This window comes from Molossus molossus, unplaced genomic scaffold (genome assembly GCF_014108415.1).
Source record: "Molossus molossus isolate mMolMol1 unplaced genomic scaffold, mMolMol1.p scaffold_m16_p_19, whole genome shotgun sequence".
In the NCBI taxonomy this organism is placed as follows: Eukaryota; Metazoa; Chordata; class Mammalia; order Chiroptera; family Molossidae; genus Molossus; species Molossus molossus.
In genome coordinates this window covers 43,344,955-43,362,227 of record NW_023425354.1, presented here as the reverse complement: position 1 = coordinate 43,362,227, position 17,273 = coordinate 43,344,955, and the positions used below count along the sequence as shown (strand labels likewise).

General features: G+C 54.5%; 1 protein-coding gene across 2 annotated transcripts in view; it reads right to left on the bottom strand.

Moving 5' to 3' along the window:
* The window catches only part of RAP1GAP2 (RAP1 GTPase activating protein 2), a 191,076-nt gene extending 174,093 nt beyond the window's left edge, over nucleotides 1–16,983 (bottom strand). For both annotated transcript variants that reach the window (XM_036269199.1, XM_036269201.1), the window contains exons 1-2: nucleotides 16,826–16,983; nucleotides 9,901–9,936 (exon numbers count right to left, since the gene is read on the bottom strand). In XM_036269199.1, the coding sequence (XP_036125092.1) occupies nucleotides 9,901–9,936; nucleotides 16,826–16,869 (80 nt within the window). In that variant the 5' untranslated portion in view covers nucleotides 16,870–16,983. The remainder of the gene's footprint in view (nucleotides 1–9,900; nucleotides 9,937–16,825) is intronic.
* Between the last annotated feature and the right edge of the window lie 290 nt (nucleotides 16,984–17,273).

Here is a 17,273-nt window from a genome sequence, read left to right as displayed (position 1 = left end):
TCACGTGCCTACAGTTGTACCATCACCTGCACATGTCTGTGCTCAGCAGCAGGCCATGTCCGGGTGAACATCGTTCCAGTCTGCCCATGGGGGTATGTTTGCAGGCCTGCAGACATGTCACGTGGTTACATGTGTTCACACAGCCCAGAACTATTATCACTAATATCAGAACTATTAAGGTAGGGAACATTTACCAAGCGCTGTGTGCCTGGCACTGTGCTCCATGCTTCACCTGGATTACCTCCTTGCAACCTCACTACAATAGTATCCACATGTAGGCACTAGTATTATCCCAGATAGAAAAACGGGGAAACAGAGAGGTTGTGTAACTTGCCTAAGGTCACCCAGACCACATGAACCTAACCACTGAATCTGTACTGTGGGAAGAGAACTTTAAATGTCACTGGTTTCCAAACAGCTGCAAACCCAGCTGCCTCCGAGGTATCACCTCTGGCCCTGATAACACGCAGGCTTCCTGGCCCCACCCAGGCCTGAGCAAGCCGAGTCCCCAGCGTGGGTCTCCACTGCAGCCAGGGTGGTCAAACAGTGGGCCGGCCCCGGTGGAGCTGGCTGACGGGGTTCGGACAGGGCGTGGCAGGTTGGGGACGGGGGCTGTCCCTGGGAGTCCTGAAGTGGGCCTGGGAGAATTTAGAGCCCGAAGCTCTGCAATTCCAGATAGCGTCTGCTAGCGGCAAGACAGCCAAGGAGGTGGCAAGGGCTGCCGTGTCACACACACCTCCCAGGGCAGGGCTCCAAAAGTCAGTTATGTGGCTTTGTGGCCTGCCAGGCACGGATTTCCGCCCACTCCACCCTTTCAGAATGAGCTGGGCGTGGGGTGAGGGATGACACTGCGGTGACCTGCCGGTGCACAGCACAGCCCGAGGCAGGGAGGGGCCAGCCACCTCACCTGAACAACAAAACAGTGTGCAGCCTGAACTGGGAACCCTGGAGGCTCCCACCCTCTCTGACCTCCAGGGGAGAAGGACACAAGCAGAAACCACTGACCACCACCTGGCAGGAAGAGCTAACATAACCCCTGAGGTTCTAGCTGCTCTGGGAACAAGAGGAAGGAAGCGCTTGGTTCTCACGGAGAAGGAGGTGCTCACAGAGGAGGCAGCCTTCTCAGCTGGTCTTGGAAGGATGGGCACGATGTGCTGGCGGAGGAGGGAGAAGTACAGGCACTTCGTGCGGGGGAAACAGCATAAACAAAGACCCAGGCTGAAAAATGCCAGAAAGCAAGTTTCATCAGCTAGCTGGAGCTAACGGTCAAGAGGAGCCCGTTACAAAAACAGAGAGAGAAAATTAGAGATGTCCTGAGGCACAGAGAGGTCAAGTAAAATGCCCAAGGTCACCCAGCTGGTAGAGCCAGGATTTAAACATAGGCTGCCTGACTCCAAAGCCCACAGCGCTGACCACTAAGCTGGGTTCACGGTGGGTGGCCTTTTCTCCTGCGGGTATTTTAGAATGGCTGTCGGGGTGAGCCTGGCTGGGCTTGAAGCAATAGCTCTTGGCGGGATGGGGGAGCTTTCATACTTGCCCTAGAAACTCGGCAAGGACTGGAGACATTTTGATGATCATTAGCAGTACTGACGCTGGGTCCTACCCTGGACCTTCTGCTTTCCCATTCGGGAACTGGGTGCAATTGGGGCATCAGACCTCTTACAAAGCCTCCTGGGTGACAGCAAGGTGCAGGAGTTTGGAAACTTGCTTGGGGGAGAGGGAGAGGCTCAAACTACCTGGTGTGGAACAATGACAGCGAGTGGATGCCAACACCAGAAAGAGAAGTCACTGGGGAGTCAACACCACCCAAGACTGCCCAGCCCCCCGACAGAGAGTGGGGACATCCCCACACCAGGGTCTGAGGGACAAGCCTGTGGAATCAGCCCGAACAGGTCAGCCACGGCCGCGGCACCTCGGGCCAGAGCGGCTTTGGGGATGATGAATTACTCAGCCGGCAGAGCCCAGAGGAGGAGGTTAATTAGACAGCCTTTGTCACCGTCTGGGCAGGAAATAATGGGCCTAAACCAGGAGGAGGGCGGGAGCAGACCAAACCCCATGGCAACCCAGTGACAGAAAACGAACTGGATTTGGAAGAGAGAAAAGGTTAATTGAGAGTGAGTCCAATCTGGGGATAGAGCAGGAAGTGACCAGTCAGCAGCTGAGAGACAAGAGCACCAGGGAAGGGGTGACCTGGGGAGAGGAACGAGGGAGTCCGCCAGGGGGAGACAGGACCTGGTAACTCACTGGCGGCCCTATGGGCTGCGTCTGGCCTGCAGGATGGGCCATGGATGGCTTTGTTGTTTTTTTTTCATTCTTGAGTTAATTGTCAAGATTTGGCCTAAAACTCCAAATTAGCAGCTTCTCTAGTAAGGTGGACGATCTGGCAAAGGTGGCCCGGCAGAGCCGAGCCCGCAGCGTGGCGGTGCACGGGCCTGACAGATCCCTGCAGACACCACGTTTGTCTCCAGAAGCAGAAGCGAGGTGCTCAGCCAGGAAGCTGAGAAGATAGAGGACCTAAGGGAGGAGCAGGAAGGGGCACCGCACAGAGCCGAGAGCTGGCCTCTCGTGTCCTGATCCCACACCCACACCTTCACGCTGTGCCGTCTCAAGTTAGAACATCCCTGCCTGGGGTCTCAGTGTACTGACCTGTAAACAAGGAGGTTGCGGCCCACGACCTCTAGTTGCCTGTCCTCATGTCCCCTGGGCTTGCCAGACCCAGCGAGCCCTGCTGCCCGCCCTGTCCCAGCACAGCCTCACCCGGGCCCCAGAGGCAGAGGGGGCAGCTGGCTCCTGGCAGAGGGCCTAGCTACATCCCCTCCTGACGCTCCCCTCCCCCTCCCTGCTCCAGCCCTAGAGGAGCCAGCAGGAGGCAGGGGATAAAAGCAAGCGCCCCGCACACACTCCCAGACACCTGAGTGCAGCCAGGGCTCCTGTCCATCATGAACCTCTCCAGAAGGGCCCGGGGGATCCCAACACACCCAGGGGTCCACAGTGTGTGAGCAGGAAGCACAGGGGTGCACATGTGGGAAGTCAGCGCCTCTCCCCAAAGCCCAGCAGGAGCGATTCTTCCCAGCCCTGGCCAAACCCAGCTCCCCGTGAGCCAGGCTGAGCTCTCTGGCCTCTTCTCCACAGGACCCTGAGTCTTCCCATCCAGACAAGGCCGGCAGGCCTCTGGGCCTAGTGAGACCTGTGAAGAAGCTGAGGGTGTGGCCAGAGACCTGGGGCCCACAGGACTCCTTTGGGGAGCTGAAGGAGGTGAGGGATAGTTGACGCGGGGTTGTTGAGCCCGGGCCAGCAGGCCACAGGCTGCCCCCTGCATCCTGCTCCCCTGCCTCCCTGCCTCTGTCTCCCACATAACGGAGCCAGCCCTGTCCCACGGCATCAGCAAGGACCACTCAGCTCACCAGCCACAGGGAAGCCCTCCCGGAGCCCTGGGAACAAGCAGAGCCCTCCTGCTCGCAGTCCCACACCCACCTCAGAAGGGCCCCAACGCCCAGCTGGCTCCCTGCCTGCCCATTCGCAGCTACCACCAGGCCTGGTCAAGCCAGGGAGCTGTTTGTCCATCAGGAAATCAGAACAGGGACTCACCAGGGCTTCCTGGGCATGCCGGGGACTGGCGGGGATGAGGGCCAGGAGCACGCGGGCCTGCAGACCTTGCTGCCTGGCACTGCACCTCCAGGTGCTTCCCCGGTGCCTGGCAATAAAACCGGGCCCCAGCCCAATTGCCAGCTAAGCACCCGCCCGCCTTGCTTCTCCCTGGAGCCACTCACACCCCACGGACTCCAGATCCCAAAACAGACATGTTTATGGTTACCATAGGAACTCACTAAAACCAAAAAAAGGCACCACACAGTCACCCACATGGGCCCTCAAAGCTTGTGTCCACCTGCATGGGCAAGCATACCACATGCCTACACACGCCTACACACGCCAACACTGTTCTCCGGCTCAAGCCCATCCTAAAGAAATCAATGATCCAGCACTGGTCGGTTTGGCTCAGCGGTTAGAGCATCGGCCTGCGGACCAGAGAGTCCGGGGTTCGGTTCCTGCTAAGGGCACGTACCTCGGTTGCAGTTTGTCCCCGTACCGGTTGGGGTCGTGTGGGTGGTAACCAGTCGGTGTGTCTCTCTCAAGTCGATGTTTCTCTCTCTCTCTCCCCCACGCCCTCCCATTCTGTCTGAAGATAAATGCAAAAATGTCCTCCGGTGAGGATAAAAAAAAGAAATCAATGATCCAGGGTCTGATACTCAAGACAGAAACAGTGACTTTCCCTTGGGCCCCACCTGGAAGGTGTCTGAAAGTGGGTTCCCTGGGTGCCCAGTCTGGCCAGCTGTCAGTGAGGGGCAGCCACTACTCACCTGGAGCTCACCTGCCAAAGGCGCTCCAGGACCAAGCAGGGCACAGGCCGGAGCCCAGGACCACCCCAGCTCTGCCTGGCCTGCCTCCCCGGCCCCAATCCCCAACCAGCTGTTGAAACCCTCAAGATGCTGCTCTCCTGACCCCGTCCCCTTCTATGGGGGTGCAAGGAGCTAAGTGTAAGGTTCTGGATAAGCCAACTACACAGGAGGTGATAGTGGTAAAAAGGGAACAGAGATCGAACATTCAGAGTCTCCGTAGATGGGACCAAGGGCTCCAGCCACGGGCTCACTCGGAAACCTGACAGTCTGTCTGTTCCTTGCCCCCTCCCTTGTCCACACCTCCCACACTCAAACCAGCTCCAGGCTGGGGAGCCTACCTCCTCCATAGCTCCCCAATCAGTCCACCCTCCCCAACCCCACTGCCCCTGCCCTGGCCTCCAACCTCTCCAATGAGTTGGCAGAGGGCAGTCGGGGGCCCTCAGATTCAAAGCTGGTCACATTATTCTCCAGCTTCAAACCATTCAGTGGCCCCCAGTCACTCAGAGGAGCAAGGCCCCCCCCCAGCCCTCCTATGCTGCTAGGCATAGCCCATCCTGTCCCAGTTCTCCCACTTTTCCGTCTGGTAAAAATAACTGCACCAGGTCCCTCCCGCCCCACTGCCTGGGCGCACTGTTGCTGCGTGGAGTGCCTCTCTGTTCTCCGGCTGGACCCCACTCACCCTGGGAGACCGCCCAGGCATCATCAGTGCTCCCGGAAGTTTTCCTCCATCCTCTCTGAGAACATCTCCGTTAGCACCTGTCACATCCCACTGCGACTGTCTGTCCACATGTCTGTCTCCCTGCTGCGAGACTTCACACAGAGACCAACTTTTCCATCTTTGCTTCTGCCCAGCCCCGGGACCTACCACTGGGCTTGGAAAGTCGGTGCCCGGTAAATGTGAGCTGAACTGACTCAGCCTTCCCTTCCCCCCAAAAACCAAGCTCTCCCATCCCTCCCCAGCCAGCTCTCAGCAGGTGTCCTACGTGTGGAAGAGAAGAGGTGACTGAGATGGCGCAGCCCCAGAAGGTTCTGCAACGTCTTTGTGGTGCCTCAAGGATTCTTGTATCCACAGTAGACAGACCTGGTGGGAGGTGGGGAAATGGACTGGGGATCACGGCCCTCCACTGACACACGAAAAAAGCCACTCGGTTGGAATCAAGGGGTAGACTGTGGAGGGATGGGCTTTGTGGATGGAAGGCTGGGAAGCTGGATGCAGAGACCTGCGGCACTGACGCCCGGGCCCTGACCCTGCTCCCTCCCCGGCATGAGCAGGCGGCCTTGCTAACAACGCCGAGAGAACCAGGAGACGTGCATGTCCACAAAGCCGATCGCCTAGGTTTTGTACGTAATTCTCATAGAATGGGAATGGAAGCTCTGAGTGTGCAAGGGCTATGACATGGCAAGAAATCTGAGCTTTCTAAGTGCAACAAGCCCTCCCCACCCCAATTCTGCAAGGACAATGGCTCCAAGAGCTGCCATCAGGGACCCAAGGGGCCAAGGAAAGCTAAGCTGAGACACACTGTCTGCTCCTGCCCTGTGTGGTCACTTCATTTCTAAGTGGATTTTGAATTCTTAGCTGGTGAAATCTGAACCCGGGAGGAGGGGTGACTGTGTGGTGTCGTCTTCTGTCCAAGGCACAGGGCAGTTGCAATGCCGTCCCGGCCAGGCTGCTGGGAAGACGGCCCCTCCAGGCCCGCTCCACCCCCCTCCTGAGGAAGAAACAGGAGGACACAGTCGCCTCTAGGGTCCATCACAAGCTTTCTCTCTACTCAGAGATGTCCTTTCTGATGACCAAAAGTTGGACGCTTTTTCTGACAAGGCAATAGGTTCTAGATTTCTCCACCATCAGACTGTGCATGATACTGTGCCCCCAGCAGTGGAGACAGGCGGCACTGAGCCAACGCCCTGTTCACCCTGTCCCACGACGGCCAGTCCCTGGGTGACAGTCATCTCAGATGGCTGGAGTATGTGCAGTAGACGGACAGACACACGTATATTTTTTTCTTTATCAAAGAAGCAGGATCTCTGAGAGGGAGGGCCAGGGGCAGCGAAAGGAGTGGAGGAAAGCATCAAGGCTCCCAGCTCGGGACCTCACCTCTGGTTGCTGCTTCAAGGTGCTCCCTGAGCAAACCCACCTGGTCCTGCCAACCCGGGCTCTCCTCTGGGGGAAATCTGGTTCGACAATGGCTCAGTTACTGCAGACACAGGCTTTCTCCAAAGCTGATCCCAGAACAGGCTGGAGAAAAGGGAGCTCCACCTGCTGACCCTGCCTCTCTCCCCCCATCCCTCCCCCTGCATGTCATGGGCTATGATGAGCCATGATTCATTCAGCAAATATAGACTAAGCGCCTGCTGTGTGCCCTGGTGTTAGATCCTCAGGAGCCGGAGATGAAGTCTGCTCTCAAAGACATTCATTCATTTACTCATGCATTCACGTCCGCAGCAGCGAGCACCTACCATCATCAAGGCCTAAGAGAACTACAAAAGGACCCAAGTCAGGAAGGCAAACTCCTCAAACGTCAAAGCTAGAAGAGAGCAGGTTAGACACTAGTCCAACCCTCCCATTTCACAGATGGGAAACTGAGGTTCAGAGAGGTTAGCCTGGGGCTATAACCTCCCAACTCTTTCTCCTGCATGTACTGCCACCGCCAAACATGTCCTCCCATTCCGTGGGCTGCCTTTTCACTTTCTCATGGTGTCCTTTGTAACACACGTTTTCCATTTTGATGAAGTTCCATTTATCCGTTTGTTATGATGATGCCTGCTCATGGTCTTGGAGTCACATCTACAAAACCATTGCCTCATCTAAGGTCACAAAGATTTTTGTCTATGTTTCTTCTAAGAGTTTTTAGCTCTGATCCATTTTGAGTCAATTTTTGTATAGGGTGTGACAGAGGGGTTCAATTTCATTCTATTGCATGTGGCTAGCAGTTGTCCCAACACATTTGTTGAAAGACTGTTTTTCTCCATTAAATTGTCATAACACACTTGTTGAAAATCAGTTGACCACAAATGCGAGGGTTCTTTCTGGACTTGGAAATCTATTCCATTGATCTGTGTGTCCATCCTCATGCCAGTACCAAACCGTCTTGATTACTGTAGTTTGCAGTACATTTTGAAATCATATTCTTTTTTTTTCCAATCCTCACCTGAGGATATATTTTCCACTTATCTTCAAATAGAGTGGGAAGGAAAGAGGGAGGGAGGGAGGGAGGGAGGGAGGGAGGGAGGGAGGGAGGGAGGGAGGGAGAGGGAGAGAGAGAGAGAAACACCGATGTGAGAGGGACACATCGACTGGCTGCCGCCTGCACGACTCCGACCAGGGCCGGGGACTGAACTGCAAGAGGTATGTGCCCTTGACCAGAATCGAACCTGCGACTCTTCATTCCCCTCGCCGACGCTCTACCCACGGGGCCAAACCGGCCAGGGCTAAAATCATATTCTTCTTTTTCAAGATTATCCTTGAATGTCCATATGAATTTTAGGATCAGTTCATCAATTTCTGCAAAGAAGCCAGCTGCAATTTTGATGGGGAGGGGTTTCCAGTTCCTGTGCAACCCTTCCTGAGCTCTATTCCACTTCCTCGCCTTGGGTTCCCTGAACATGGTCCTACACACTGTCTCAAACAACCCTCTCAACACCACCTCCCCAGGGCCTAAGCCCTCCGACTGTCCCCCAAGTACCCAAAGACCCCACTGAGCCCCAGTCTCAACTGGCCCATGACCCTAGCCATTCGCTGCACACTGTAACGAGTTCCTCCGCTTAAAACAAACAGGTCCTCAATGTACACTTGTGAAATTGAACAAGATGTCCCAAGACAGCACCACAAGATAGACTCATACCACTGCACACCCCTTAATATCTCCACTTCATGCCTCACAGATAAGAAGCTCCAGGGAGGCCAAACATTGGTGTGCCCTCTGGACAAAGGATACAGGCACTGAAGTCCAGAGAAATATCATGCCCAAGAGTGATTTGCCCTGAACACTGGGCTGTACTGACACACACCCCATGTAGAGGCACAGGTGGGCCCACTGTCCCGCCCCATCTTTAAGAGCAACTTTAGAAGCCACCTCCTCCTGCCAGTCTTCCAGGACTGCTCCCACTGCACCTCCAGGGCCAACTCTACAAAGAGACTAAAAGCTCTTAGAGGGCGGGACAGTTTGCCCTCCATCCCTGCCCTGACTGCCCACCCTCACCCTTCTGAACAAAACAAACCAGAGTGGGAAGCCTCTTATGTTGACCACCTTATATACCAACTCTCAAGACTGGCTGTGCTTTGCCCAGAGACCTGTACCCAGGGGTATAGAGTTAGTGCTGGCAACAGACTGGCATGGCCAAGGGAGGCCGGCCTGGCGAACCTTTCAGCTGAGATGGGGGAGTTACAAGCAAAAGGAGCCACCTACGAAGAGGGGATTTTTCACGTGTGAGCTAACTCACATGCGGCGGGATAGTATTTTGAGCTAATGACCAATGCTATTTTTCCCTCCTTACTTCCCTCTTTTTCAGTTCACTCCACTGGAGTGGGTGATTAGTTAGTGCTCGCTGCCCAGAGGCGGGGTGCAGATGGAAGTGACCTGTTATGTCTCGAGGCGGAGGAGGATCAGGATGCTGACAAGATGGTTCGGCCAGAAACATGGAGGGGAAAGGAACAAAGCGGTGAAGGAGGACAGTCGGAGGTTCTAGAAGAGAGGCGTGTCTGCTCAGGGCTACCCAGACAGACGAGCAAACACATGGCAAACCGAGCGGATAATTCCCAGTCCCCGAATCTGGTGTTGGAAGCCTCAGAGAGCCCCAGGGCCAGGCTGAGCAGCATGACATGTCTGGTAACAGATGACTCAGTAACCTACTGCTCACTCACACCTGCTGGGGGGTTTATGATGTCCTAGAATTACGTAGCACAATTTTTAGATAGGTGGGAATGTCCAAAAGATAGCCTATAGGACTAGGGATTCCTATAAAAATTAAAGAGATAGAAAATACATGTATCACCGGGCCAGTTTAGTTCAGTGGATTGAGTGTCCCATGGACTGAGACGTCAGTTTCCATGCCCCGTCAGGGCACATGCCTGGGTTTCGGGCAGGATCCCCAGTAGGGGGCGTGCAGGAGGCAGCCGATCAATGTTTATCCCTCTCATTGATGTTTCTCTCTCTCTCCCCCTTCCTCTCTCTCTAAAAAAATCAATAAAGACATATTTTTTAAAAAGAAAATACATTTATCTTTCTTTCACCCCTAAGTTGTAGGCTGAAAGTAACCACGCGAGCCACATTCCCACCATTCTGGTGCCTCTCCCATGGCAGCACCTGTTTTGCCCACAAAGCCCAGGAAGCAAGAGCTTGGCCCAACCTCCTCCAATCCAGAAGCCCCCTGAGGTGAGGAGGAGGATCTGACGAATACAACAGCCCCACCCATGTTTCCCATAACTGAAGGGGAAACGAGGGCCCAGAAGAGCTCTGGTCTGCCATCACCTCTGACCTCTATGTAACAGGAAGTGGCTACTTACTTGACCTTCAGGCTGGCCAGCATGGTCTTGTCGATCCTGCCAAGAGAAAAGCAAGGGCTTGTGTCAGTGCCAGGGCTGGAGGCTCCCACCTAGCGTCTGCAGGGGAGAGGGCCTTGGGCCAGCCCAGACCACCAGGCTGACGGGGCGCTGCGGGACACCTGCTACAGGGCGAGTTCTCCTCCAGCCCAGGGAGGGAGGACAGTGAGCTCTGAGAGGGCTGGAGCCACACATAACCCTCTGAGATGGGCACAGTTATTCTCTCCATTTTAGTGATCGGGAAACTGAGGCTCAGAAGATTAAAATCACTGTCCCAGTCTGATTCCAGGGATCCGACTCCAGATCCACTTTGTATGTAGCCTCTCCCTCCATTACCACCACTCCACAAGAAGACTGAAACCGAGACTCATCAGTCACTGGCAGTTGGACATCCAACACACTGATGCTTTCTGGGACGCTGCTTTGAAAAGATGCCAGCACCCCCAACACCCCCAGCACCAAGGACCCTCCTGTTCTGGGAGCTGCCAGTCCAGCCACAGAGAAGACCCCGCTCCTGGGGCAGAAGCCAGCCACAGGTGCCAGGGTGCACGGGCAGGTGGGAACTGTCAGGCCCAGGAGCTCGGGACAGGGAAGACCGTGTTTGTGGCAGACTGTCCCGGCAGCCAGCTCCCCCACCCCAGCCTGCGCCGCTCTGGAAGGCAACGCAGCCCTGCTAAGCTTCTATTTTTACCCGCTACATATGTCAGCCCTTATGGCTGGTAAAAGAGGCCCTTTCTCTCTCCAGAGACAGAATGGTAGGCAAGATTCCCACTGCTGGTGTCTCCTCTTTTTCAGGGGTCACAACCACCAATATCACCACCAGTGTCACCATCAGCACCAGTATCATCACCATCAGTGTCACCATCAGCACCAGTGTCACCATCAGCACCAGTATCATCACCATCAGTGTCACCATCAGCACCAGTGTCACCACCACCACCAGTGTCACTATCACCATCAGTGTCACCACCACCACCAGTGTCACCATCAGCACCAGTATCATCACCATCAGTGTCACCACCACCACCAGTGTCACTATCACCATCAGTGTCATCACCACCATCAGTATCACCACCACCACCAGAGTTACTATCATAATCAGTATCACCATCAGTGTCACCATCAGCACCAATGTCACCATCAACAGTGTCACTACCATCATCAGTTTCACCATCAGCACCAGTGTCACCATTATCATAGTGTCATCACTATCAGTGTCACTACCACCATGTATCAGCACCACCATCAGTGTCATCACCAGTGTCACCATCATCAATATCACCACCACCATCAGTGTCATCATAACCATCAGTGTCACCACCACCAGTGTTATCATCACCATCAGTGTCACCACCACCACCAGTGTCATCATCACCATCAGTGTCACCATCATCAATATCACCACCACTACCAGTGTCACCACCCTATCAGTGTCACCATCACCATCAGTATCACCACCACCATCAGTGTCACCATCACCACCAGTATCGTCACCATCAGCACAAGTGTCATCAGCACCAGTGTCACCAGCACCACCAGTATCATCACCATCGGTGTCACCACCACCAGTGTCATCATCACCATCAGTGTCACCACCACCACCAGTGTCACCACCCATCAGCGTCACCAAAATCACCACCACCTCCAAGATGCTTGAAACCCCGGAAAGTTCTTTCAGCCACTCGTCCATCCAGCTCAGATCTGCCACAAGCCTCCTTCCCACACAGCGGACTGCTGGGGCCACAGGGGTAGGGGCGTGGTAGCCAGGGGCGTGGTAGCCATGCACGCGGTGAAAATGCCGAGCTCCCCCAGCAGTCACAAGTCAGCACCAAACCCTTGAGCTGGGGGGCGGAATCTTTTCGCTCTGAGTAAACTCTCAGCACCTTTTTTTAAAGCAATTAGGAATATAATAAGAGGCATTTCTATGGAAACAAAAGGAAAACAAAGGTTAATGATTGGAGCAGACTATAATCTCGGTTTCTGAGTTTGAAGGCAGGCAATCAAGATTTCTAGATGTCGCCCTGGCCAGTTTGGCTCAGCGGTTAGAGCGTCAGCCTGCGGTCTGGAGAGACCCGGGTTCGGTTCCCGCTAAGGGCACGTACTTCGGTTGCAGTTTGTCCCCAGCCCTGGTTGGTCGTGCGGGTGGCAGCCACTCGATGTGTCCCTTCACGTCGATGTTTCTCGCTCTCTCTCCCTTCCTCTCTCTCCCTCCCACTCTATCTGTGCAAAAAGTGGAAAAATGTCCTCGGTTGAGGATAAAAAAAAAAAAAAAGATTTCTAGATGTCTGTCTCCAACCACCTGCAGATGGAGTGAAGGCAGGCAGTGACAGTCTGAGAGCTTCTCCAGGCTGCAGTTTCAGTGTCTGGTGATCTTTCTGCAGCAGGAACAGACTGTCCACAGAGGAGCTGCTGTGGAGGTTGCTCCCAGGTCTCCATCAAGTGGTCCCACTTTAGCTCGCATGGCCTTGGGAAACAGGCGGTTTTAGTTCCCAGAGTTTCCAAGTCAATGGATGTGAGAATGAAAATGTTACTTTGGAGAGGGGCGGCCAAATATTTAAGAAAACTAAAAAATTCAGGATCCAGTCCACTATATAGGTAGAAAAAAAAATTTTTTTAGCTGAAAAGACAATGAACAGCACCAGAACCTAATACCCACAAAGGCATATTATAATTTCTATTGAAACCATTTTCTCTCTAAAAATGATGCTCATTTTTTATCAGCTAACCAAATTAAGACTAATTTATTAGCAAAATAAGTCTATTTCAATAAACTTGGCCTGATTGTTTGTAGAAGTCCAGCAAGAATAGTATCAACCACAAAGGCTCTTTCAAAACTGCTTTGCTGGAATTTTTCATAAGGAATCTTCAGATTGAATTTTAAAAGTCCTCTTGAGGCTACGAAGCTAAGCTGTGTACTTGCAGTCAGACTTCGCCTGCAACGCCCATGGATGTGGGGTTAATTCCTCTCTCCTCGAAGTCCCCAGTATATCCTGAGCTTCTTTCTTTGCATCTCCCACTAGGCAACCTTCGGGCCTTATCTGGAAAGACTGCTGTGAACAAGGTAAGCAAGGTATCAAAAGTAAGCTGCCCCGAGATGCGAGTTTGGTTTTCTCTCTCCGCTAAAAGGACTGTTAGTCTGATCCCAATACTGAGAAACGTTTTCTGCCTAGACAGCAAAGATTCTGTGTTTTCTCAGAATCGTTTCTGTTTAATGTTGTCTTAATCAGGTCCTTAAGAAAAGTAAATCTCCTCGCCCAGCCAGTGTGGCTCAGTGGTGGAGCATCAACCCATGCACCGAGAGGTCACCAGTTCAATTCCCGGTCAGGGCACATGCTCAGGATGTGGGCCTGACCCCTTGTAGGGGGCATGCAGGAGGTGGCCAATCGATGTTTTTATCTCTCTCTCCCTTTCCTTTTCTCTCTCTAGAATCAATAAACTTTTTTTTTTTTCTAAAAAAAGAGAATTAAATCTCCTCAATAGTAAGAACTAAGTTTTGCTAACAATTATGTAAACTTCAGTATTTTTCTTGAAATCTTTCATTGCCATTTTGGTTAAATGGATTATTACATATTGCTTCTAATGACTTATGATTCTATTTAGTCAAATGTGCAAGCTTTTTGATGTATTTTGACAAACCTCCCAAAATTTAAATTATATAATTTTTTTTAATCCTCACACGAGGACATTTTTCCATTTTTTGTTCAGTTAGAGTGGAAGGGAGAGAGAGAGAAACATCGACTGGTTGCCTCCCGGACAACCCGACCACGGCCGGGGACGAATTGCAACGGAGGTACATGCCCTTGACCAAAATCGAACCTGTGGCTCATCAGTCCGCGGGCTGACACTCTTAACCACTGAGTTAAACTGGCCAGGGCTCAAAATTTAAATTATAAATAAGAGTCTTAATCTGGGAATAACTTTGGGGTGTTGAAGCAGGGCCCCAAGAACACCCAGGAAAAAAGATTTGTTTTCCCAGCACCTTTCTTTTTCTTTACTGATTTGAGAGAGAGAGGAAGGGAGAGGGAGACACAGATAGAAACATTGATGAGAGAACATCGATTGGCCGCCTTCTGTATGCCCCCCCTGGGAATTTGGCCCACAACCTGGCCATGTGCCTTGACCAGGAATTGAACCAGCGACTTCTTGGTGCATGGGTTGACGCTCAACCACGGAACCACACGGGCCCGGCTCCCAGCACCTTTTGATGTCAGTTTCCAAGAGCAAAACCAGCCACGCCCCAAGGCTCCTGGCCCAGGTCCTTCCCAGCGTCTCCACATGCCTCCTGGACCCAGTCCTTGGGGCTTCCACGACTGGTCTCGAAGGGTCTCACTGGCCCCCAGCCCCCTCGAGGATGCAGACCCTCGTCCTCTCCCATTGACCCACCAGATGAGGGCAGGTTGGACCCTGGGGTCAGACCCCCACATTCCACTGTAATATTTGTCACCCAGAGCAACCCAATTGAAACCCCAAACAACAGGCTCTTTTCTCAAGGAATCTCTTTTCATTCTTACAACATCCATGTTGTGGGAAGGGCAGAGAGCCCCCCTTGCACATGGAGAAACTGAGACCCAGAGGTGAAGTGTCCCGTCTGCGCTCCTGGTGAGCCAGGGTGGAGTCAGCGCCAGAACCCGCACTCCCGTGTGGCACCCTCAGCCCGAGCACCACCCCACCCGGCGGCGCTCTGGGTCCAGCAACTCGTCCGAGTGCCCGCGTCCATGCCCGCGTCCACACCGAGCCGGCAGCCTGTCCAACACGGCTGCCACGCTGGGCGTGCACAGAAGACAGGGCAGTCACTGGCTGTGACGCTGGACGTTTCCCCTTCAGGAAGCCAGTCCCCAGGTTCTCCCTGGTGCCTTCTCTTCTCCGTCCCCACTCTTCATCCCAATCCGGCACCCTGTCTACCCCTGGCATCCCATGGGGCCCTTGAAATAACCACCCCTCAGACTCCACTCACTGTCTGCGTGGACTAGGGCTGCAGGAAGCTGTAATTTAGTTCCCAGCCAACTGATATCCCCTCCCAGCTGACAGCCATGCCCAGATGACACCCACCCTCACCCTCCAGCCGTCCCCAGAAGCCTCCATTCCCTCCAGCTCAGTGAGCCCCCACCCACAAGCCTGTTGTGGACAAACCACCTCACTTAGTCATTCCAGAGCATCTGCTGAGCACGTGCGATGTGCCAAGCACAGTCCCTCCCTCGCTCCACACCCCCCACAGAAGGGTGGGCCTTGGAGGACACCATGTCATTGCCTGGCCCTGTCCTGCATGGATCCCAGCCCAGCCTCGCACACTACCCCTGACCAGGAAGTGGACTAGGTGATTCAAACGCAAACCCCGCCCTCAGGATAGCAGCCCCAGGCCGGAGGGCCAGGAAGGGCCACGAGCAGGCGCTGGGCCACTCCTGGCACCTCATCCTGCCTGCCGTCATTCCCAAACGTGGACTCCCATGGGCCCTTCCTGCCAGAGGACGAGTGGCAACGTGCTTTAAAGAGGAGAAAGGGGCCCTGGCCGGTTCGGCTCAGCGGTTAGAGCGTCGGCCTGCGGTCCGGAGAGACCCGGGTTCGGTTCCCGCTAAGGGCACGTACCTCGGTTGCAGTTTGTCCCCGGCCCTGGTTGGGTTGTGTGGGAGGCGACCAGCCAATGTGTCTCTCGCACATCAATGTTTCTCTCTCTGTGTCTCTCTGTCTTCCTCTCTCCCTCCCTCCTGCTCTGTCTAAAGAGAAATGGGAAAATATCCTTGGGTAAGGATAAAAAATAATAATAATAAAGAGGAGGAAGGGGAATGGACAGCTGTGTACATACGGGGTGGAGGAATTGGCCAGAGGAACAAAGCCCACTCTCCCCAGTCCCCTGGCTTCCTTCCCCGTCTCCCTCGCTTCTGGCGGCCCCCATTAGCCCACCAGCTTCTACAGCAGGACACCCCCTGGCCACCCTCTCCATAACAGCGGGAACCTATCCGCTGACAGTGCCCCAGGCCCAGAAGCTGAAAGGAAACCGATAAAGAAAACCACTAGACCCTGCTCCCCAGCTGAGGAGAAGCTGCCAGCAGCTGGTAACCAGAGAGAAGCCTTTGACCTCCCCCTCCCCGTGTTCTGGCCCCTGGGGAGGAAAAAGGCTGTTCCTTATCCCAGGCAGTAGGACAGTGGCAAAAGGTGGCCCAGAGGGCCAGGCAAAGGCTGTAGCACAGACCCGGCTGCTCAGGCAGGCACAGAGCTAGGACTGGCTGTCCGGGGTGGGGGACAGAGGGAAGGGACCTTGAGAGACAGGCCTGCCCCCTCCTCTCACAGCTCACCCCTGCAAGAGGAGACAGTTTCAAAGGTCATCAGGCCACAGACTCCTCCCGCCACCAAGTCACAAAGAGGATACAGAGAGGAGTGTAACACACACGCACAGACAAGTGCACATACAGGTACAGAAGACCAGAGGCACAGACTGCTCAGAAACAAAGGGTGCGCACGTGGTCACACGCACAGGCACACCCACCCGGCCAGGCACACACCGCCTCACACACGGTCAGACGTGCACTCCGCACACAATCTCAGCCACGCGCACACGTATGCACAGTCATCACAGAGGTGCCTACACATACATGGGAACACAGGAAAGACACTCACACTCGCCCACAGTCACCGCGCTCACACTCACACTGACTCCAGCTCTGACCTTACGAATTCCCCAGAAGATTAAACCCAAAAGACAGTGAGGAAAAGCTTACAGGGTCTCGTGCCCCCGCCAGGATCCTCCGTATCCATCAGCCGGGTACATGAAAGTGCCCCCTGCTGGCCCAAAGTTCAACCTGAGCCCCTGTTCCCACAGGCACCCACAGTGTTCCACAAGGCTGCACAGCTAAGTCACCCCAACCCTCCAACCACCCCTCAATCTGTCACCCACCATCCAAAGCCCCCAAAGGACACACTGCGCTTCCTGCCAAACATGTTGTGGCCGAGGGTCCCCAGGTCCCAGCGACGTCCCTGGGGCTGTTGGCAAGGGGGTCTTGATGCAGCAGGGTCAGCGGGCCGCTGGTGTTGGGCAGGGCACCCAGCGTGGCACCTCCCCCGTGGCCTGTCCCCCAACCTGTACTTCCTGTGGGTGAGGCCACAGGGCCGGGAGGTGTGTCCTGCATTCTGGGAGGCACCACGGCGAGCCGGGAGGTTGCAGAGGGCAGCTTCCCCACGCCCAGAGGAACCCGCAGCTCCGGAAGGGGCTCGGCTGGCAGATTACACCACAGCCCCAGTTGGCAGCTCAGCCCCCAACAGCCCTGGGTTCCCGGAACCCGAAGGAGGGCTGAGGATTCCTACACTGGGCCTGGCAGGGAGAGAAAGCTAGCTGGGACACGCAG